The following is a 23,493-nucleotide window of genomic DNA, read 5'->3' as shown; positions in this document are numbered from 1 at the left end:
TTTTGCACTTATTAAACCAAATATAATGCATTAACGAGCTTTAGAGGTGCTGGTAGTCTTTTGTTGTTGCCATTTACTGTGTTTTCACAAAGCCAAGTTAGCCAGCTGATGGTTTCATTTTTAAATTTTTAGCTTACACTGTTCAAGAGAGCGAATGAGGATTTTTCCCTTCAGATCGAAAATAGTACGAACATGTGAGAAATATTTTACTTATTCAGTCAACTGAAGGAGTTTATTAGCAATTCCACCTCCATTGCATATCCCACATCCAAGTCATCAAGGTGTCTGCACACTCATCTCCACCACCTCCGCTACATTTAGCACACAGCAGCCTCATCAGAAGAGCGCTCACATCTACACAAAAGGGCCAAGATCCAGGACTCGGCATAACTTGAGTTAAGTCTTATTCTTGTGAGGAACACTTGTCTTATTTAGCTATGCTTAGAAGATAGAGAAGAAGAGGGAGAAACAACATTGGAGCTGAGTATTTTCATCCGTTTTTATTATTTCTCTGGAAAAGCCAGACGAGCACCGTCCCTGGCTAGAAAATAGGAAAGCTGTCTGACAGGCTGACAAGACACGAAGGAACAATATGCCTCACCTTCAATGTATAAAACAACACAACGGACGCATTACCATCTATATGAAAACGTGACATCCAGGAGGGTGCATGAGCAGTTCAACAATGTGCTAATGTAAAATAGTGACAGAACAGGATGCGGTAGGAGATGTTTGTTCAATGTGTCCTAGAAAAAAATTGTTTTAAAGCTTGAGATAATTGCTTGTGACACCAGTAAGGAAGAAGAGTGGACAATCGAGAAAAAAGATTGAACTTTACAGACAACGAAAAGACACTGGCGACCGGGGTTCGTGTCCTGAGTCCTGCAGAACAGAATACAAATTCTGGTGTTATGCTTGCAAACAATCATGCTAAAAAAATAAAAATAAAAAAAAAAAGTCAAAACTTTTGTGATAGTCTGGGATTATTGTCAAACTGTCTTTGCACCCCTTAAGCACAGAACACTTTCAGTGGGATAACAGAAACCAAAACCCAGAGCTGAATGTACGACAAGTGTATTGGTTGTTTTAAAACCAGGAGATAGAAGCAAACTTTTCAGGTCCAGCTACTTTCAGTATTACCCGAGGTCACATTCAGCAGCGAACAAAAGAAACCTAAAACGGTGAGATGATATCTTAAATCACCACCACAATGGGCTGTAGATGTAATTACAGAAACATTAATTATAAAAACATAAATACACCTACTAGTCAGAGTCATTGAATGAAAATAATCTATCTTATTGTAACATTTCATGATGCATTTGAATGTTTTTAAGGACTCACTGCTGAATGTGCCCTCATGTGTCTGTTTGTGTGAGTGCTAATCTACTGGATCAGATAAACCAGAGTGTCCCCGATGTCTACAGTCAGGCCATTGTCAGCCAGGGTGACTCTCTTCTCCTCCAGATTGACGTTGAACACAGATTTGTTGGAGATGGGCAGTTTGCCTTGTTCCTCCTGTCCCAGGACGGGCACCCGGCGGGGTCCTAGTACGGGGTCCTCGTACCTCATCAGCTTCACTTTGGACAGATCTGGTGGAAGAGTCAGAGGTAAGGAAGGACAGAGAACAGAAATGAACAGATACAGAATGAGGGGAAGTGGTGGAGGTAAGACAAAGCAGAGGGATTAGCAAGCGAGAGTGGTGCAGACACGATTGGGGAAAGGAAAAAAAGATTTTAAAAAATAAATAAATAAATAAGGAGTGAAAGTATTGACAAGGATTAGGAAATCAGAGCAAAGAGAGGAAGGAGGAAGGATGGAAAATGAGAATCAAGACAGCAGTGAGGAGAGATGGAAAAATTAGAGATAAGTTCTAGGCAGAAAGCAGAGTGAAAGGGATAACAGGCTACAAAGAAACTGGGTCATATTGAACTGTTTTTACATATCCTTATTCAGTTTGTCTTACTTGTGCCACATTGTGAACTGACTTTACGAATTAACAGCAGCAGACTAATAATGGACAGATGACGCACGACAATTTAATTGGCTTTTTTCTTTTAAACTGATCACTTTACAATGATGGCTTTGAAGTGAGGATGTTGCCTCAGCTCTGTTCTCTTTGTGTCTGTTCCCTGCCTCCTCTACTTGCATCTCAATTTGAAGGTAGTAAGACATGAGGAATGGAGGTGGGATGTAAGAACTGAGAAATAAGAAGAGGGGAGGACGCCCCCTAACATTACAGACCTTATTCACAGCAGCTACCGCGACATAAAATAGGAGGTAAACACAGGTGTCACTAATGACTTTAATGAAGGTCCTATTCTATTTCGGTACAGCGCCTTCATTAATGTGACACCTGTGTTTACCTACCTCATGTCAAAACAACTGCTGTGAAAAAAAAGCTTTATTTAGAGTGTCGCAGCAAAGGGTCTAAATACATTTACACATTGGAGTTTTAATAATTTTGCAAAAAAAAAAAGAAAAGTAAAAACATGTTTCCACTCTGTCATTATGGAAATTGTTCTCAACAGCTTTTTCTTGTCATAGCCCCACTGGAGCTACTCTCTTTCCCAGTCCTTGTACACAATGATGGCAGATGGATGGTGCAACACTTTTTACCACAAAGATGAATAATCTGATCTAAATCTGAATCTAATTGTAACCCAGTGGTTTCAAAACATTCTCGTCCCAAGCTATAAAATATATATTCCTTTTTTTTTTAGATTCTACCAAACATTTGTAAATATTACCAAACACATTTGAGTTCTTAATAATGACTTCTGAATATCTGCTGGCATTTCCATTTGTCCCACACACCTTTGATGAGTCTGTTGACCTTGGACAGTCTACGGATTACGCTGTCTTTGCTGTCCCCCTGTCGGATGTCAACCTTTGTTGAAAACAGGCCGTTGAACGGTTGAGGGTTGACCAGGGACACACACACTCCGGGCTGGGAAGGCAAAAGTGTGACACAATGCCCAACACACAATTAAATAGTTGATCTGAGTGCACAGCAATTATTTTGTTAATCACTGACTCAAACACCGCAGTAGAAGGGATGCACACAGTCAAACAACACGGAGAAAACATGTAGAAACATACAGAAAATACACCAAACAAAATGAGGACAAATGGGTGAGTAAGAAACTCAAAATTCTACCTTGAACACTCACAAAGTCAAACTTTGAGCAGCCAACACACAGCCAAAAGCATTTACCTCTGATCTGAAAACACTGAACGGTTTCCCTGGGCAACAGTCCTCCTTCACTTTGTCATCAGCCTCAGATGCAAACAAGACATCAATCTGCTCCAACTGTCAAGGGGAAACAATGTGGAACAAAAAAAAAGATAATCAGCTGAGCAGTCTAGTCCACAAGATGATGTGTGTACAGGTGTGTATGCGCACTGGCAAATGCTGGTGGTGTTAACCAGACTCCTGTATTGATCAGAGATCCGACGGCTGGCTTTGCACTCGTCTGTAACGTATTCCCTGGACAGTAGTTCGGTGGTAGCAGGACTGTAAACTAGTCAGGGATAAGAATACTGTAATCTATTAAAGACTCTGGAGTTTGGTTCTTTAAAGACCATGGTGTCTAAGGCTTTCTTGATTTATCTTTCTACAGCCAGAGAAAACTGTTAAAATGCCCACACAATCTTCTGAAACCACATAAAGCTCTTCTTTGCTGACCATTCTTGTGAAAACCCGGTTGTGAGGTAAGTAACATATCCTCCCATTTCAGTCCTACATAATACCTTATCTTTCTCTGCTGATGTATCTTCTGTCATCAACTTATCTGCGGCTATGATCTATCAGAAACATGGGCATTCCATTCAGGTTATTACTTTGATGTACATTATGTAGAATTTTCCTTTTCTGCTGTTAAATCTGTGCTGGTTTCCTAAAGTATCTTAGGGACTTTGGGTTTTATTTTTTGCCAAGGCTAAGCTTTTGTGCAGACAAAAGTATTAAGGGATTTTCTGACTGACAAGTGAGCTCAGGATTGTCTCGGCGTACTTTTGCAGAAGTACTGAAACTCGGCTTTAAAGTCGAGGTATTTCTGAACAAAACCAAAATGCTGCAACAACATGTTGACATTTATGTGAAAACAAACAGAACCTAATCACATAAACGTGTTCGCTTTCAACTGTGGATATGATGGTTTTGCTGCTTGTGGATACTGTCTAGTCTCATCAAATTTAGCATCAAACACTGGGTTCACAAAACCCTTAGAAGTGGTTTTTGGAACAGATGTTTTTGAGGGTAGTTACCTCCAGAGAATTAGTCAAGTAGACCAGGTTCTCCATGAGAACTGCCCGCTCATCAAACTCCAGCTCCAGATCCAAGACCCTGGGACCGTTCTTCTCCAGGTTCTCCTAAAGAACAGAAAGCAAAACCCACACAGTCAGAATCCCAGATACAAACATAAATAATCCACAAGCCTGTACGTAATGTCAACTCTCGTGAAGAAATAACAGCATTTTTTTCATACATTTTTAACAAACCTGCAGCTGAAAGAAGAACAGAAAATGCAGTATTGTGTGTCATTAGTAAAGAAATCATGTTTTAGTTAGAATTCAGCATTACGCACAAAGTTCATTGTTATGTTAATGCTGCCACTATGAGATTATTAAGAAAAAAAGCTTTGAGAGGAAAAGATGCTAAAACAAACTATCAAACGTGGAGAGGCGGGAGAGGAAACAAGCTGGAAGACCAGCTTGAAAGACAAATCATGGACGAATACAAAGCTCATCATGACTATTTATTAGGTTCATTCTGTTTGATCACTGCAGTGAAACAGCAACACCTGAACAAAGCCCGAGCACCTGTGAGATATGATATCTAAAATTTTAATAAGCGACGTGCTTCTAATCATTTACTACCCACTTGAATTTAAGTGAATACATAGCTTAATATATACGGAAACAATGACTGCAGTCATTCCTAAATTTCTTGTTATTTTTGTCATTTTTCCTATCCTGTAATACCTGCTGTTTTTAGATCAAAACAACACCATAGCCAGTGGTGACGCAGGTTGTAGTGTGATAGGAATTAAATAGAATCTGTATGCAATGCAGCCCATTTACAGAAAGGTGAGAATAACAACTGTGAATCAAGACATACAGACCAGCAGTCAAGTTGATGGGAACAAAAATAAAATAAAAAATAAAAAAATCACATCTTTATGAATGTTGTAAACAAACCGAAAGAGGCTGAGACAGCCTGTCAGACGTGCGTTTTGTAGTCTTTCAATCAAACAACACACTGAACCCTGCAGACCAAGTATTCCTGGAATTTCTTTGCTCAAATTGTTTCACCACATTGGCTGCAATTTTGTCATTGTTTGACACAAAAAGGAGTAATAAAAAAACAGCTTTTGAAGATCCAGACTCCATTTCGATCAAATTACTAGAGTACACTCTGAACCAATCACAGGCAGTGCTGTGTGTGAACACAAAAGATGAGCTACCGTATGGACAAGTTGCATAAACAGCTCCGTTGGGAGTAAACAAATCCAACTCAATCAAAACAGAGCAAAAAAAATACCTAAAAAAACACAAAAGAAGGTGTCTGTCTGCAGAATTCTGGCATTAAAGTCAATATTTAGAATAGTAAATCAAAGAGAGTCAGAAAAATGATACAGGTAGAGAAGAACAGAATGATGGGGAGGGGAGTGAATGTGTCTTTATACAGATGGTAGAACGGTGTCACCCTTCCACTAGATTTACCTTGATCATGGCTACAAAAGGCATGACTCTCTTCATGTATTTCTTTAGTTCAGGCAAGGCTCCCAACTCGCCTGCTATCACTTTGTTGTCTGGAAGGACACCGCTGTTGCTCTGGATGGATTGCAAAGCAAGAAACAGTGGTAAATAACTGAGCCAAACAGAGACAGAAAGAAGAGTAACATAAAGGAAACACAGGATTAATTGACATCATCATCCAAGACACAATTATGAAAATATAGATGGACAGGAGCAAGCAATTCAGTGCATCACTATGCTACAGGTGTCTGTACTTTCTGCAAATACCAAAAGGATGAATTCCAGGTTTGGCTTGCTCCTCACCTTGTAGTGCTTGCCGAGCAGGGATAAGGCACTGTGCTGCCATGGAGGGTAGCTCTTGGCCACGTAGATGGTGCAGTGGGAAGGCTTGGCTGGGGGCTTCGAGTCACCTTTCTGTTCAAGAAAAGCAGGATTAAGAAACAAAAAAAAGCATTTTTGAATCCATCTCATTTATTCATATAGTCAGAAGCACAACACAAGGTGGCCTCAATTAAATGCAGACTGTGTTTGGATTATTCAAGAAGCCAGCTGTTTCTGTTGTGTGACTGTGTGATCGTCTTCAGCAGACATGTGGATCTGTGAACTTATTTTACGTGACAGCTGTCAAGTCTGCTCTACTCCTGTACCATAAGTGTGTTTTCACAAATGAATCCTGATGTGACAGCATATTAACAGTGTAAATAAAAATCAGATGAAGCTGCTTACGAAGGGAAAAAGATACTGAATAAATCTGATTTCACAGCTTTATTAGAAGTTTAATAAAGTAGGTGATACTCCTTTTGTAAATTAGTCATCACTCTGATTTTGATTTGATCATCAATTCCTTTTTAAAATACAAAATATTCTGCATTTACAAAATTGTGTCGTGTTAAAATGTGGCATGTCCTGCTCCCCTCTGCCTGGCTGATTGAAACTCACTTGCCAACACAATATATCAGCCTGCTTAACAAACGTCATGCATGAAAACTTTAAAATAATAACAAACAGCCTCTCCTGTCTTTCTTTTTCTCCTCCTTTCCTGTCATCTTTCCAATCCTACAAGGCAACAAGCAACACAACATTTGCAGCCAATCAATTGCAGTGGCCTGGAAGCCCGAGATATCGGCTGTCTAAGATTTTGTCAATACTCGTTTTGCTTTTCTCTCAGCTGCCTACAGCTACCTATTGAAGTGCCGACCGGTTAACAAACAATAGACTAACTTTCCTGCTGTGAACACAACACAGACTTAAGCTTTCCAGGGTATCTGAAAGGACACAGGATGCTGTTGGAGAGTCGCAAAGAGACAGCATCAATAATCCACAACTGCTACATGTTAGATTGGGAAGTGTGGACCATAAAAACAAAACAAAAACAACAAAAAAATCCTTTCTATTTATTTTTTGATCCAGTTCCAAGTGTTGTAAACATACATGTTTGTTAAGCTTAGTCTCAAACACATTTTTTTCAAAACTTCACATCCTGTTTTTTATTTTATTTTCCAAGTAAAGAAAGACACAAAATATACAAAACAAAGCATGCAGCTGACCATTTATCTTCCTAGCAAAATGTTTTATTTGACAAAGTTTGAGTTTTAGTTTTGTGCTACTCGAAAGCATTTAGATTAAACTGTACGCTGGCTTCAGATATGATAAATTGCTGCTAAAACCCAATCTCTACTTTTGCCTGTTGGTGCCTGATAGTTTCAAGCTTCTTATTGTGCAGGTTTTTTTTGTTTTTTTAAATCATTTTCTGCATCAGTGTGCTCTACATCAAACAGCTATCAAACTGTTAAACAACACCTGAGGGAGAGAAGACTCCGACACACTGCTGCTTCCAATTTAATTACTTAATTAATTACCTAATGAACACTTTGAGACAAGTGTTGGATTTCATAGAAACTATTAAAAAGAAAGTAATCAATTCTGAAATGTCTATTCATTTGCACAATTAGTTTAAAAAGCCATTACAGCCATGGAGTGAAGTGGCAGGGAAAACACATATTTTACCTTGTTTTTGGGGGGAAGCATGTATGCTTTTAGTCTCAGACGGAGGTCGTGGGCCGTCTCCATGAGGTACTGAGAGGAACGAATCAGAATCTCGTCAACTGGGCCAGCCACAGGCCACGAGGCTTTCATCAGAGAACCTGTCTGTAAGGCAGAAAGAGGGGAAAGGAAGGATGAGGAGTTACCGGGGGGTTAAAAATGTTGTTTTGGTTTGTGTCGAAAATCAAAACTACAGAAGTGTGAGGCTCACCGACGCTTTAGAATCCTATTAACGACACAGCCAGAGGTCACGCTGCCATCATAACAAAACTAGCAGACACCACATTAACTAGGCAATGTGCAAGAAGCCCAGACTAACGTGTGTACCTCTGTGTCCACCAAGTGCCTCTTAGCTCTTTAGCTAGTGGTGTTGAACACATAATTGGAGAAAATACCGGTTGTGGGGCTTTTGTTGTTGCTAAGCGACAACCGAAAAACCTATCACCAGCACAGCAGCACTTCTTCATATTCATAAATTTCAGTGTTAAAAATATTCTTGGCTCTCTGTGCTATTGGACGCATGCAACACTGTGAACATTCATTTCATACTGCTAGGAGACAGAAGCCTGGGGTGTGAAAACCGGCTCCCGGTGGACATGAACATCAACAGTGGGAATATGTTCATAGCCATTTCACGCAGGTAAATGAACAGAGGGACCCGCGCTACTGCAAACCTACATGAACTTGTGAGTTTTAGCTTCTTGATCTACTCATAAATGTAAACAAACACGGGAAACTAAACTGTTTTCTTTGACTGTATTTCTGATATACTTGAAAGTATACAGTGGTTTAAAGAATTAAAAAAATAAATAAAATAAAATAAAAACTACGGGAAACAGAGGATCTAAGTCAGTTGTGAACCCAGCCAGAGCACATGGGACACTCAGAACATGAGAGAATGGTGATAAATCCATCCATCCATCCAATAAATATATACCACTTAATCCTCACTAGGGTTGCGTAGGGGCTGGAGCCTAATGGTGGTAAAGCCATATGCTTATTACATACATTATTATTATTAAATCCATATGTGTCTTACCTTGCCCAGCAGACCCCAAGTGTATTCACAAAGGTGTGGGCAGATGGGGGCCAGCAGCAGAGTTTGTCTCTCTATGAATTGGAAGACGAGATCTCTGTGCATGCCTTCGATGGCTAGCTCCCGATACTTGTCTTTGGCTGCCTGAATACACACAGGAAAAACAGTTTAAAGGTTTGTCAGCATCAACACTGCTAATTAGATGGCTCTCAAACTATCGCATATACCTTAATCAAATGTACAGGATGCTATGTGAGTTCCAAGACATGCTATGCTACTGTTTTAGCACTCACTGCAGTATCCACAATATTCATCTTCAAGCTACAAAGTTTGATATTCGGATCAGAGAGCTGATTTGAAAATAAGATTATATTTACCTGGAACTCGAAAAAGCCACTCTTCAGAGCCTCCTTGTACATCATCTTCTCATAGTGCTGCTCCGTCTTAATGATACCTGCATTGATTTCACTAGACAGGACACAAAATTCGTTTTTTTCAGTGTACCAGTTATCAGCACTGAAAGAAATAAATATATATATCAGGGACAAGTATTCCAAAGGAACCATCCAGCTTCTGAAAGACTAAATTATATTCTAGATCCCTGCTCTCATTTCTTTGCTATGAGTGCCAAATGGCCACAGTATTTTAATTTCAGTTTTTTAAAAAATGTAAGAAACATGAGCTCAAGAAATCACAAAGCAATGCAACGTAAAGAGAAATAAGCTCACTTTAACAGAATATTGCCGATTAAATATAAGATCTTGTATGTAAATACCATATCCCACTAGTGCTAAAAATATCAGTATTCCATATCTGATTAAAATAGACAAGAGGTGAGATGATGTCCATCCACAACAACTTAAACAGTAGATTAATCAATCAAGTAACTATATAACTGATTAGTAGGTTATATTTTCAGTAGTAAGAGCATTTGCACCATATCATACAAATAAATTATTGTTGGCGTTTAACAGTTTTAATAGTTTACCTGTTTTCAAAAAGACACTTTCCAACGTTGTGCAGGATTATCCAGGTTAAAATTCAGCTCTGCGTTCTTAGTCTCAATATTTTAAAAGCCTCTGTACATGGCCTTGCTTCATATGATAATTTTAACTTAATAATTTATTAATTTACCTGGCAAAGACCCGATCGTTGAAGGTGTCTGCAGGCCCCGTTCTCAGGTTCTTCTGGTTGGCAATCATCTCCTTTACCCACTCTACCCAAGTGTAGAGGCGCAAGATGCCAGCATCGGCCATGGTCTCTACAAAGTTGGCGTCTTCTACCGTGTCCCCGGCATCTGCTAGAGCCAGACGCATACCTGAGATAGGGAATCAAAAGGTGTGTTAAAGCAGCAGAAAGTACAGGGATCAATATAATCTGGTTAAAGATGATATGTAGGTAACCTTACAAAGTCAAAACCTTGCATTGCCAGAGTCTCCATTCTCCATCATAACTTGCTCTCCCTAAACATACCACTATTTGAGTCCTCTAATCATTTGACAAACACTGAACAGAGCACTTCTTTTGTCTTCTGCACAATACTTTTCGACAGGTGAAGTTCAGAGGCTTTCAGTCTGAGAAAAAAAACCTCAGATACCCAGCAGACATCACTACAAGCTCTTAGACAGGAAGTTAACATAATACATCTATCTACTGTCAGACCATGAAGTTCTTTACTCCCACGGCAGGACAGTTTCTGGAGACGCAAGAGATACGTCTATCTATTATTCAGCCCGTTCAGAACAGAAAGACAAAGAAGGTGGAAATAACAACCAACGGAAACAAACAAAGAAAGGAAAAGAAACCAGGAGGGATGGCTAGACAAATCCTGAGGTATATTGAGGGTAGGTGGGATATTGGGGTTAATGTGAGTACCATCCAGGTACAGATAAAAAAAAGATCTCAGCTAAAGATGATAGCTAAAAAAAATAGACAGATATAAAACCAAATAAACATATGGAGAAGAACAACATAAGATTAAAATTCTGAAAATGGGTATTCAACTTTAATTATTTCAAAAGTTTGTTTTAATTACATTTTTAGAAACTAATTTTTGTCTAAATCTTGATCTCAGAACTGCACAGTGAAAACATTTTCTTTCCATCACCCTATAAATATTTTATTTTAGAATAAATATACGCTTTTATTTTTTCCCCCCCATTCTCTTTCTTGTTGACTAACTGGCAGTTGTGCATTTCTGGAATAGAGATCATGCAAATACGTAATAAGTTTTGACTGAATAAAACATTTCTATTGTAATAATATCATATTGTCGCCGGGCATTAATAAGTTACTTCTGGTGCAGAGAACATATTGAATATACACTGCCTTCCTGGTTACAGTTTTATTACAGCATGCATATTAAATTAATATACAGAACTCATTACTTACAGTGCAGTGTAAAGGCTCTGACATATACAATAGCTCATAACACCCAATATCAACACTCCAGCTATCTTAGGGAGGTTTTTTTCTAATTATCCTCACCAGAGGATAAAAGATGTGCATCGTATAATCAAGTGTAATGGCCCGTGCACTGTGAAAACACAGTAATGTCCTCTGAAAGTAAACTTGATGTGTTTTTCTTCCAGTACGAAACAGAAATTGTGAAATGAAAAATCGCAAGATAGTAGAGGAGTAAAAGATAAGAAATAGAAAGAGGGAGATAAATCAAGAAAAAAACTGATTGTACCGTCTGCTGAAAACTTGTCAATGGCTTGGGTGAGAGTGAGGAAGTTTCCTGTTGATTTGGACATCTGGTAAATTAAAAAAATAAAATAAAATAACAGATGTTAGCAGCCAGAATTTTTCAAACATGTCCACCCACATAAGTTCAAGAGAAAGCATAGGGCAATGGAAGTATAGATCCAGGCCAGTTCTGTGTTTAAAACTCACAAAACAAACAAACAAAACACAAGATAAAAAAAAAAACAATTAACATCTTCACCAGCATCCAACATAAAAGTTTAGTTTAAGCTGCAAAATGTTTAATTGCAATATTTTAAAGTCAGTTATGAAGCTAGCAACACAAACGACCACATCAGATGGGATCAGACCTCCTTCCCTTAATAACAAATTGAAAGATTAGAATTAATATATGCAGATTAATATTTCACACCATAAATATTTGACACACCTTTTCAGAGTTGAGAAGCAGATGCCCGTTAGCTCGCACTGCTTGTGGCCACTTCCCACTGCAGATGAGAGAAAAAAGATCTTCTTAGTGTCCCTTTCTCCATCAGCATAATCAAGTTAACCTCAACCCAAGGTTGCTTCTTCATTTTTAAAATCAGGGATCTTACTTTTTTCCATGAAATTCAGAACCCCTTCATCGAACTGAAATTACAGTGAGGCTGGGCAACGTGTTTAAAATCATCATCATTATATTAATAAAGACATTTTTCTTTTATTAATATATCTCCACGTAACAAATGTATAAAATCAAATAAAAGGATAATGTGTTGAACAGTGTTCAAACGTTAGGCTTCACATTAAATAAAACTCTTCACGAGAGTAAAACAAAGTGACACAATTTTATTAGAATTTAATGATAGTTTGCTTGGAATTGTTAGAAGAAGTTAAACTACTTATTATGATCATATCCTTGAGATGTGATTCCACCAAAAGGTAATGGATGATTAATATTAATATTATATTATTAATAAAAAGGTTGTATCTAATCTGAATGCAATGTTTGATGTCTGATGTATTTTTCTGCCCTGTGAAGCACTTGACTTGCGCCTGAATGGTGCTACATAACTATTCTTGCCTTTTTTAATGTACATAAATGCAGACAAGGCTGTCAAAAGCACTAACAACAAACACAAACATGAAACGAGGCAAACCTAACAGGACTGGTTACCAGGCAACCGGCGCAAATACTCAAAAGTCACGAATCTAAGCCAAGAATTAGTCTGGTACATCAACCATAAAATGCAGAATTGTTGTTTTTATACTTTGGCTTTTACATAAATTACACAAATGAGATGGATTTTGTTAAGCGTGTTTGCCAAAATGTCAAAATATTCATTTAACAGTCAATCAACTTTGTTATTTAGACTTTTTCCCTCAAAAAAAAACTTAAAAAACCAACTAAAAAACAATTCTCCTTTAGACCCGATATCTGTGAATTCTAACATGTTATGAATTTAGTACCTCATATAGTCACTCCATGTGTCTGTACTGGTTAGTCAAGTGGGGAAGACTCACTTGTCTTTGGGCCACATAGCCACATGGTTGTACAGGAAGTAGGACAGGTGGTTGGGAACCAGGTCTTTGCCAGACACACGGACATCCACCGGGTACCAGTACTCAAACTCTCTCCTCAGCCTCTGTAGGTGCTCTTTGGGGATGTCTGTCTTGGGGAATGGAGACGTCTTAAAGAAGATGAAGTCCCAAACCTCCCTGGTCATCTGCTCTGGCCTGTGAGGGAAAAAAAAAAACAGGGAGAACGGAAAAAGATTGAGTCAAGGGGGATGTACAAGGTTAAAGTGAGGTAAAAAAAAAAAAAAAGCAATTAAATGCTTCATGGTGACAGTGTGCTTTTATATAATCCAGTATTTGACAGTGTGCATTTCACTTTTCTTTGCTATTGTATTTTAGTGTAGAGGAAGTTACAGGTTATACTGTGGACGCATCAGTTAAGGTTCAGTACTCGTTTATTATTTTGTACAGGCATGAGTGTGTATTGTATCCGTACTTGATGCCCAGCGGCGAGCCTCCCTGTCCATTGAGCACGCCTCCCTGGAGGAGGTGGGCTACTGTGTAGTAAGCCATGTAGATGGTGGAGTCCGATAGCGACTCAATCAGCCACTGCTCGTCCCAAGGCAGCCGCGTTCCTATGGCAACCAGGGGACGTGCACACATACAGACACACACGCGCATCCACATAGACGGAGAGAGACACGAACACAATCATGAAAGTGAAAAAGAAACAAAACTACAAATCAAGACATTTGCTGTTTCTTTGCTGATGCAATGTTTTGTTGAATTTGCCGTCTTGTCAAGCTGGTTACATGCTGGTGCCAGGAGAAACACTAATGCAAAAAATATATATCCTTGGCCTCATTGTGTAATTCTTTGTAAACAAACGGATGCAATTCTTTATTTTCCAAAAAAACAAACCACAAGTAGCTAACCTGTTGTTTTGACAGATGACACAGCAACTTCTGCTTTTACTCACTGATTTTGGTCACTTTTCTTCAACTTTTAGATTTTTAGCAATTTTTGGCCATAAGGCGTTATCAAAGTCAAACAACTCATTTAAACCTCAAATCTGCTAAACTCATGTTTGAGTTTCTAATAAGATTCAACTGAGATCCTTTACCATGACTAAAAATCACTGCAAGCTTGAGCAGTAATTAAGTTTCATTGGCAGTGGATGCATGTCTCTGACATTTGAGCAACATTAAATACACAATTTAGATGACTACATTTATATATTTTGTTTTTACATTCATTTGAACATAACTTTAAAACCATTAAAAACAACATTTTTCGTCTGGTGGAGCAGGAAAACCACAGGTGACCTATAAGTTACTTACAAAGTACAAACACTTCATCCAATACACAGCTTAATGCATCTGATGTACTTGAGCTTTCAGTGTACGTTCAGGCATAGAGTGAATTCTTTGACTTGCACAAGTTCTACTGGAGAAAAGTCTGCACAATATGCACCTTACAAAAAAATATCTGAGGAGCATATCAGACTGCTTGTCTGATATGCTGGCTGGAGAGATCTTGTGCTTTGTTTTCTTATTTCTACAGTAGGAGTCAACAATAGGCCTAGACTGTACTGTGCCGGCATGTACAGTGTGCCAGCTGGCCTTCAGTCTGCATCTATTATTGTGTGAACAGAGGCAGACTGTTGCGATGTGCTTTATCATTAGTCCTCTGTCTCCATCTATAGACCAAAAACATCACCCAAATACCAGTTCAAGAAGCCTCAAGTCCTATTCATCTCTGACAGGGTGGTAAAATGTATCCTAGACAAATGGTGTCACCTTTGAATGAGACTGTGATGAAAGCATCATCCAAATTACAAATAAAATTCAGGTTGCATAGACTATCTTCATAAATGTTTTACTGCACACACTTTCACACACACAGACGAGGACATCACTTACCAAGACCGTAGGTACGAGAGCAGGCATGCTCCTGTAGCCAGGCCAAGGTTGCCTCAAAGTTCCTCCTGGTCTCATCACAAAATCTGTATAGTATTTTGCAAAACAGAGCACATAAAATAACATTAAGGCTTCTTTCAACTTTGGTATGATTAAAAAAAAAAATGTTTTCAGCTTTCAGCACGGCACTTGCAAGCAATAAATTGTTTAAATGTATGTTCAACACTTAGAACGAGAATTTCTGAACGTTTGCAACCATGCAAAAAGCAAACTTTGACAACAAAGCTAACTAAAAAGCATCAGAGGTAAGTGTCTTACGTCTCCAAAGACTTGAGGGCTTCATTGGCCTGCTGCTTCCACTCAGCATCCCCGTAGTCCAAATACCTGCAGGACACACATATAATATTTGCATAAAGCTTATCAAAGACACTGGAAATGCCACAAGATATTTAGTGTTTTACAGAGGTACTGCTTCATCAATATTTCTTTAAGTTGTGTGGCCATGATAAACAAAACTCGACAAGAAAATAACACTTCTGTTTACATATGGAGCTTTAGATGCGCTCAGATCAAACAGTTGTTTTTTTTTTTAAATCCCAGATGAAAACATTGTCAGGTTTTATTGTATTAACATTCTTGTAGTACTCACCATTGATCACAGAGAGCCACCACGCACTCATCAGCTGAACGTGACATGACCTGTTTTTCTGGTTCCATGTAGATCATGGCCTCACCCTGTGATACATTAATCCAGAGCCAACATCATTAAAAATAAATAGAAATCATACTGCACACATCTATCCTGCTTTGCATGTTAACTCCCTGTAACAGTGGACAGACATAGAAAACCACAAAATATATTCCAGGGTAAAGTCAGAATCTTAAATTGTTCTTACATGTATATTTTGACTGTACTTTATTGTTATTTGTTATTTGAATTAATCAAAATGTCTTACTCTCTCCACCATCATCTTCTGAATTGGCTTCTTGACATCCTGAACCTTCTGTCCCTTGTATCCATCCACCAGCATGATCTGAGACAAGAATTCATTCACAGGAACACATTCATATTGCTGCATTGTTTTTCAGCATTCTACCAGTTATGTCATCAACAAGTGGGCCATGCTCCTATGTTTTTTTTTTTTTTTCCAGCAGTAGACAGAACCAAACTATCTGAAGGCAACACATAATAAACAGCCAGATAATTAATCATTTATTGTGGCCTTAAGATGTGAATTACTTGATTTGTGTCTGGGAGAAAAGAAAAGTCAAATCCACAGGGGGCTCACAGAGAGGTTGTATTTTGCTGACCTATCTTGCTGTTTCTTTACTCATTAAGCACTGAGGGCACTCACCCCTTCATAAAATCCCTTCAGGTAGACCTTCTCCTTGGCCTCAGCCAGTTTCTCCTTGTCGTTCTGGCTCTGGATCTTTAACTCATCACACACCAGAGGTGCCGACAGGTTTCCATAGCCTGGGATGTCTATGATGGGTACCTGACATGTGCACACAAGTATGCAAACTCGCATTAGTAGTGCCTTTATCATCAAACACTGAGTTTTAGGGCCCAGTGCAACCAAGTTAAAATCAAATGGACCTGTATTAAATCAGCTTACCGGCTCAAATGGCAACACCATCTTGTCCTCAATTCCATACTTCTCCCGTAGAGCCTTTGATATGCAAGAATAGTAATATTAATAAAATGTTACATGTAATGTTTGTTTAAAGAATAGATGTGATGATGAGTTTGGTCCAAATAAACTTCAAAACGACTGTTTTTTGGGGGTTAAAAGGCTCGGTGAATGGTAACAGAGTAAAGATTTACTTAAGGGTCAGTCAAAATTACCTGTTTTTTCTTGATGTCCCTGAGAGCGGCAATGTCATCAGGAGCATCAGATGGCACACTGGTAACAACCCCGGTGCCTGAAGAAAACATAGACAAGGCAAAGCAATGTATAAAATTTATTAAATGAGACTGTAATTTGCTCCATTCTACACACAATCAAAGATATTAAAAACTAAATGCTGCCACATTTCCTCAGCTGCCACACAGCTACACTGATGCAACTAATTAACTAAGGAGACAATGCGGGGGACAAATAAATACACGTGATCTGGAAACTGAGATTTACTGTTGCTCATTACCCTCCACAACCTCTTAGAAATAGGATGGCACACTGGGCATGAGAGATTCATTCATATTGAAATTCTGACATTTCAGCTTAGTCATTTAGAAATTCCAATTACGACCATGTACAGAAATTCATCAACAGGACACATGAATACAAATAGACAAACTGCACCCCTCAAGCAAAACAGACCAGAAAAAAACAGATAATGCTGTCTTCTCACAGAATAGAGGCACTCCGCAATTAGGTCCGTTTCATATGTTTGCAAATGTTCGACCCCGGGGAAAAAAGAACCCATTACTTTCATCCTTTGACATCACAGTACGACACTGTTCAATTCCACCTTGACCTTGTTGTGCTATTTTGAGAATCCAGTATTTTTCCATACACCTTGTTAAGAACGACACAAGATCTTAAAGGATAAACCGAAGTGCAGAAACCTTTGTCTTTGCAGAGAGTGTGGACTAACAGCTAAAGGAGCAAGGGCTGGGGAAAAAAATCTTTTCGAAAATTAATGTATACAGGTCCATTAACGATTGTTGAACTAATCAGTAATTTTCAGCTACAGTTCTCTAAGTTCAAAAGAGAGGAAGGTGCCACACACTGGGATATTCCTGTTGCTTGGGCAACTATGGCAAAGGAGCCTATGAACAATTATAGCACTGTAACATAACATGACACATAGCTGGCGTTAAAAAAAAAGCACTAAATACACATGACTAATGTATCTGACGTAAGTCTTTTGAGTCATACCTTTGTCCTCCTTGATGGTGAGCATAGGAAGAGCATAGATGATCTTGTAGGAGGTCAGAGGAGCACTCAAGGCACTGCCAAGGATATCCTAGACAGACACAAAGATAAAGGAGAGCCTGGTTTTATTTACATTGTGAGGACATAAGCATCATACTTTATCCTGCTCTGAAACACATACAGCAAAAACAATACAAAGCACATTTAAATAAATATTCTCTACATGCAAACTGGTCAACTTTCTGTACATAGTATTAGTTAGTCGTCTTTGTGTTTTACCATTAGACTGAATTAAATACATAAAAAAATATAAATCTGAATTCATTTGCCATAGCTGAGAGCAAGAAGGAAGCAAAAGCAGTACCTGTCCCAGTATTTCCATGATCACTGGCACGACTCCGTTCTCCTTGGTGAAGCCCTGGAAAGACATGTTCCTGGCAGACCTGCTGGTGCTGATGAAGATGTCTCCGCTGTTTGTCTCAAAGGCGACATACTTCATATCGGGTCTCACCCAGCAGTTGGTCTGACCAAACATGGTCTCTGGTCTAAGAGTGGCAGCCACCAGAAAGATGTTTTTGCCTTTCATGCCACTGTGGGGAGGACGACAAGGATTAGGACTTTACTTTTGTCTCAAGTCAAGACTGAGTCATGGTATTTACATAATGAGAATTAAACTCATTATCCTACTTCTAGTAAAGCTCCTAGGATAAACTCAAAAGCATAAAAACATTTGTGCAATAGTGTCCTCCCCAAGAGGAGTCACTGGCAGCACAGTGTTCGGTGTTTGTTGCTTGTTACCTGCTGTAAAAGACTTTGGATTTGAATTTTGCAGTGTAAGGTTCAACTATCTTCATCTTGATGAGTGTGTACTCCTGAGGTCCAACTCCCTGCAAATGAAGCATTAATGATGTAGAAGAAAATCAACACTGGTCTTCAATCACCACAATTATAAATATGAGAGGATTTTTATGAGCAGTCAGGAAGACAAACATTTGAAAGTCAATATGTGCAAAAATGTTGGGTCAATATTTTTTTTTTTTTTACTGATCATATAAAATCATATTACAGATTGGTTTTTCAGAATTGATGAATTGTTCTATAGAGGCTGTTAAGTCTACCTCTCCTGTCTGTCTGTCATGGTCCATGCATGGCTGTCCATCCTTGGGAGAGTAGATAGTATACCTGCAGAGAAGTCCAGGATAGTCACATTACACGACTAAAAGAACACACAATTTAACATTAAGTTAAGCTGCCCGAGGCTAAAGTCAAACTGAAAGGTAGATTATATAGCGACGATTATATTCCATAAAAGATCCACTTTGCCTTTACCCGATGAAAAGAATCACAACAGCACAGGACGGCAATACAGCTCAAGAAAGAAAACTTGTTTTTACTTTCCTTTGTCTTCCCTTTACAACTGAAAGGATGTTGCCAGAAAAACGTTCTCTTTGTTTTACTTTGCAGAACAAGTAAGAGGTTATATACAAATAATAATTCTACCTCACCTTTTGCCAAACTTGATCTTTTTCCTCTCTTTCAGAGTGACAAACTGCCACCTGACAAAAGAGTCGTAGAAAGGGTTCACGTCTGTGGTGATGAATGAACGCCTCCAGTCAACCTGAGAGATAATAACACAACACCAGGATTTAAACACAGTTGACTAAATGAATGATGTGATCGAACTTTCCTTGGGTCCGAAAAAAAATCTTGGTTCATAGAAAAATTGAAATGTGAATGTCAATGTGTTTTTCGAATTTTGTTGATTGTTGATGTTTACATTATTCTGCCCGGTGACACTGCATGAATGTTAAAAGTCAATTGTAGTTTACTCTTAAAAGTAATGTGAATCACAACAGGGTTAAGACACGGGCACAGAAACAAACAAAACTGAAAAAGACAGGCATTTGCGAAAGCTAGATTATCAGAATTAGTCACCTTGACTCCCATCTGTTTGAGGTCTTTTACAGCCAGAGGAGGGAAGTACTCCAGCCAGTGCTCAGCATTGGCAAACTGGACAATCTCGTCGTCTTTCAGGCCCAAAGATCTCATGATGTCCCACTGGAAAGTGGAGGATCCAGATTTGGCCACTGCTTTGCTCTAGCAGAAAAATAAGAAACAGTTTTTAAAATACGGCAAATGCAGTGCTAAACCAGTTATGTAGGTAAGAAATCAAGGGATAATAGAGCAAAAGGAAATATTAATAAACCACATATTTTGTTCAGTAGGTTTGATGATGGTGGCTAGTTATTTCAAATTTGAATCTCATAAAAGTCATGTAACACAGCTTATCACTTCGTGCTTTAACATACAAATACTCCTTTTTGTTTTGAACAGATCATCTACAATAATTTTGGAGCAGATTTAATGTCCCCACACACAAAACAAAATTTAACAAGAAAAATATTGTATTGTTTGCTGCAAGAGGACACTGCTCATTACAGTTCACAGTATATGTTAGTATCATTCTTTAAGAGACAAACAGAAAAAAAATGAAATTATTTACACATTTTTTCTTTAACCATCCTTAAATAAAAAAATACACGTTTGAACAAGAAGCTGCTGTTTTGAAATCCAAATTTGACACAGATTTGTGTAATTGCTTTTTATCCAGTCGTTAAGCTATGTAAAATCACTCTTATTGAAAAAATGTCTAAAATGTTTATGACAAAAACATAAACCAAGTTTAGCGTGGAAAATGTTAATAGCGTTGACATTTAGATCCTGACCTTCTTTCCTTTTGCTTTGTCCTTGATGATGATTTCATCAGATGTTTTTGGCTTCTCCTTCTCTTCTTCCTCCTCGTCTGGAAACTGTGGAGGGTTTCCATAAAGCTCCATCTCTCTCTTCAGTTTGTCTGCACAGGCCTGGTGAATACAACATAGATTTATGGATACTAAAAAGGCTAACAAGGCAGTGTATGTAGATGAGAGGATGTCAGAAGGTGGATTATGAGCAAAGATTAATTACTAAATTATCATAAAAATAGAATATTATTACTTGTTATAAGAAACGAATGTAGTTGGCAACAACATGCATATTGTGTTTGCATAATTAAAAGAGTTATGACTTTGTCAGATCTTAGTTCCTCAAAAAGAATCTGCATAAACCTTTTGTTACAAAGCAAAGGCAACAATTATCATACCTGAAATAACTTTCTACCGCAGTGAGTCATTGCAAACTGAACTGAACTTTATACAATAGAATGAAAAAACAAAAACAGACACTCACTTTGATTGGCATCCCTGTGCAGTGCAGCCCGAATGGGAACAGGCATTTCTTCCCCTTCAGGGCCTGGTAACCAACACCAAACTGCAGGAACAAAATTGAACAGCAGCAGATAAGAAACCAGTGATCCAAAATTTGAATCTCAATGTTTCCATCACAGATGATGATCAAAGGTAATTTCTCAATGTTGACCCATTTGCTTCTAAGTGCAACCTTACCTCACACTTTGACAAGCTGAATGTATGGCCAAGGTGCAATCGGCCATTCATGTAAGGATAGGGGAAGGTGACAAAGTACTTGTTTTTGCTGGAAGGGGGGGAAAAAAGACAGTTAATCTTAAAGACAAAGGGAGTCTGATATCTGGTATTCCTTTCCAAGCACAAAGTTCTAAACTGAGAAATAGCAACTATTACTTTAACTGTGTTCTTTTGGTTCTGTCACATTTTTACTCATTGTGGGCTAATTTTTCACTACAACATTAACTTTTGCACCTCTATTGAAACAGCACAACCTTAGAAGGAGGGAGAACTCCAAAATGTTTTTTTTGTGTAATATACCGAAGTTCTAGCATCATACATCTTTAAAAAAAAAAAACAACACGTCATTTGAATTTCTTTGACTTTTTAATTTACAAGACATAAAACAATAGAATCAATCTATCCAATATGTTTCAAATACACACTAGTGTTGAAACACTAAAAAACACAAGGTCTTTGTATGCTATAGATGTTTAAGTAGTTACATTTTACAGCCTTTACTATTTTTTGTTTTTCTCACTATTCTGCACATTAATTCTAGAAAAATATTTCATCACGCTGTATCTTCCAACAACTTACTGACAACCTGTTCCACTGTTTTGAGCCATGTACCATTTACTGTATTGATCAGGTTTGTTTTATTTCCCTGTCAATCTCTCTTGCCTCTGCTCTGCGTAAACACAGCCTGCAATTTACTTAAAACAGTCTGAGAATTTTTGCCATGACACGGCTGTTGGTTGCAGCTGTGTCAATCATGGTTACTCAGCTGTACTGAGGAGTGCAGGATTTTTATTTATTTATTTATTTTACAGGATTCAATGTTTATTTCTAGTGAGTTATTGAATAACACGTAAAATAAAACAATTTCGATGAAATATGACTATTTTTGGGTTAATTTTGGTTATTTTTTTCCAAAGGAACTGCACTTAACACAAGTGGCATTCAAGGAGACTCAGAAAGTTGAATATCTGATGATTCTTTCTGTTTTTACAGTTTCTGGCTCTAATTAATAGCGTACTTTCCCTGATATTTTACAAGAAAACATGGCTTTAAGCCTGCTGGCAGGTTTTTGGGTTCAGCTGGTTAAATGGTTCACCCTGTGTGCATAAACTGCACCATGTAACTAAAACGTAGGATTACACCATCACTTGCATGACTTGTTTGTTTTTTTTTTTTTTCTTCTTTATTAATAGTAGCAACTACATATCTATTACAGTGTGTATTATGAACAATGGGTGTGTTATAGTTTGTTGTATCAAGAGTATTACAGAGGGAAGTACACTTGCAGACACTGCTCTGACATTCCGAAGTACAACAATCTCACCGAACTGCTTTCTTTTCCAGACTTACAGCTGCATATTAAAATTAGCCGAGCCAAATGCATAAAAGACTGAAACTTTTTCAGGAACACAACATAAGCTTCTTCATAATAGCAAGACGAAGCAACTACTCACTTTGTGCTTTCCCCAACGGTTGTAGGTGCATCATGCTCAAATGCTTTCTGCTTCTCCCATTTCTCCTGGATTTCTAATTCAATCTTTCTCAAAAAGTCCAACTTTGCTGTTCCTTTCCGCTCCTGCAACACAATGCCGGGTAAAATTACAGGTTTGTTAGGAAAATAATGTCTGCACAGTAAAAGCTGCAAGTAAACTGATTATTTTCTAATTGACAAAACAGCTGTAATATCTGGTTTAACTGAGTCTCATTCCTATTTCTGCAGCTGGTTCGACAGCTCATGTTAGCTAACTTAGCTAACAGCTACAGTAAGTTAATGTAGTGAGAAAGAACGTGTCCACCTCCTCTAAATTAGCATTAGCCATTTTAAACTTCACATAATTAGAACATTGGACCTACCGTCATTTTGACCAAAATTACGAGCTATTTACTATCCCGCTGTTTGGAGAAAAAGAAACGGCAGAAATAGTTTCCAGTTTGACAAGAGAGACCCACGCCACCGGTGCCTGGATGATGACACCCACAATCCGCTCCCCGCGGGGTTTTCTGGGAAATGTAGTCCGTAGAAATTTTAAGGCGTCGTATTGTTAAATATTTGTCCAAATAGCAACATTATTCATGCGGTAAATAGTATTTTTAATCTCACATGGTTCAAAAGACAACTGTAGATCCGCTGTTGGATTTGATTATTCGCTTTGTATAAAGGTACAAGT

General features: G+C 38.2%; 1 protein-coding gene across 1 annotated transcript; it reads right to left on the bottom strand.

Annotated features, from left to right (window-relative positions):
- Positions 1–474: 474 nt before the first annotated feature.
- lars1b (leucyl-tRNA synthetase 1b) lies at positions 475–23,300 on the bottom strand. Its single transcript, XM_008287975.1, has 32 exons — positions 23,180–23,300; positions 22,780–22,901; positions 21,287–21,374; positions 21,072–21,152; positions 20,570–20,707; positions 19,779–19,940; positions 19,349–19,461; positions 18,962–19,025; positions 18,642–18,730; positions 18,208–18,433; positions 17,847–17,934; positions 16,811–16,887; positions 16,581–16,634; positions 16,320–16,460; positions 15,921–15,998; positions 15,614–15,699; positions 15,283–15,348; positions 14,968–15,050; positions 13,542–13,680; positions 13,052–13,264; positions 11,979–12,036; positions 11,535–11,598; positions 9,977–10,160; positions 9,220–9,310; positions 8,846–8,986; positions 7,771–7,911; positions 6,067–6,177; positions 5,728–5,838; positions 4,270–4,374; positions 3,218–3,313; positions 2,818–2,950; positions 475–1,592 (listed from the first exon to the last, which is right to left on the bottom strand). Exons 1-32 carry the CDS (start codon positions 23,183–23,185, stop codon positions 1,387–1,389), a joined length of 3,555 nt encoding a protein of 1,184 aa, XP_008286197.1. The 5' UTR covers positions 23,186–23,300; the 3' UTR covers positions 475–1,386.
- Between the last annotated feature and the right edge of the window lie 193 nt (positions 23,301–23,493).

Source organism: Stegastes partitus, unplaced genomic scaffold (assembly GCF_000690725.1).
Source record: "Stegastes partitus isolate 25-593 unplaced genomic scaffold, Stegastes_partitus-1.0.2 Scaffold532, whole genome shotgun sequence".
Lineage (NCBI taxonomy): Eukaryota > Metazoa > Chordata > Actinopteri > Pomacentridae > Stegastes > Stegastes partitus.
Note: the sequence above shows the minus strand (reverse complement) of the source record. Positions and strands in the feature narration are given on the sequence as shown.

Coding starts and splice junctions, on each gene's coding strand:
- lars1b (XM_008287975.1), bottom strand. Junction 21,153..21,286: donor TCAGCTTGTCAAAGTGTGAG/GTAAGGTTGCAC, acceptor TTGTTCCTGCAG/TTTGGTGTTGGTTACCAGGC. Junction 20,708..21,071: donor GCACAGGGATGCCAATCAAA/GTGAGTGTCTGT, acceptor TGTATTCACCAG/GCCTGTGCAGACAAACTGAA.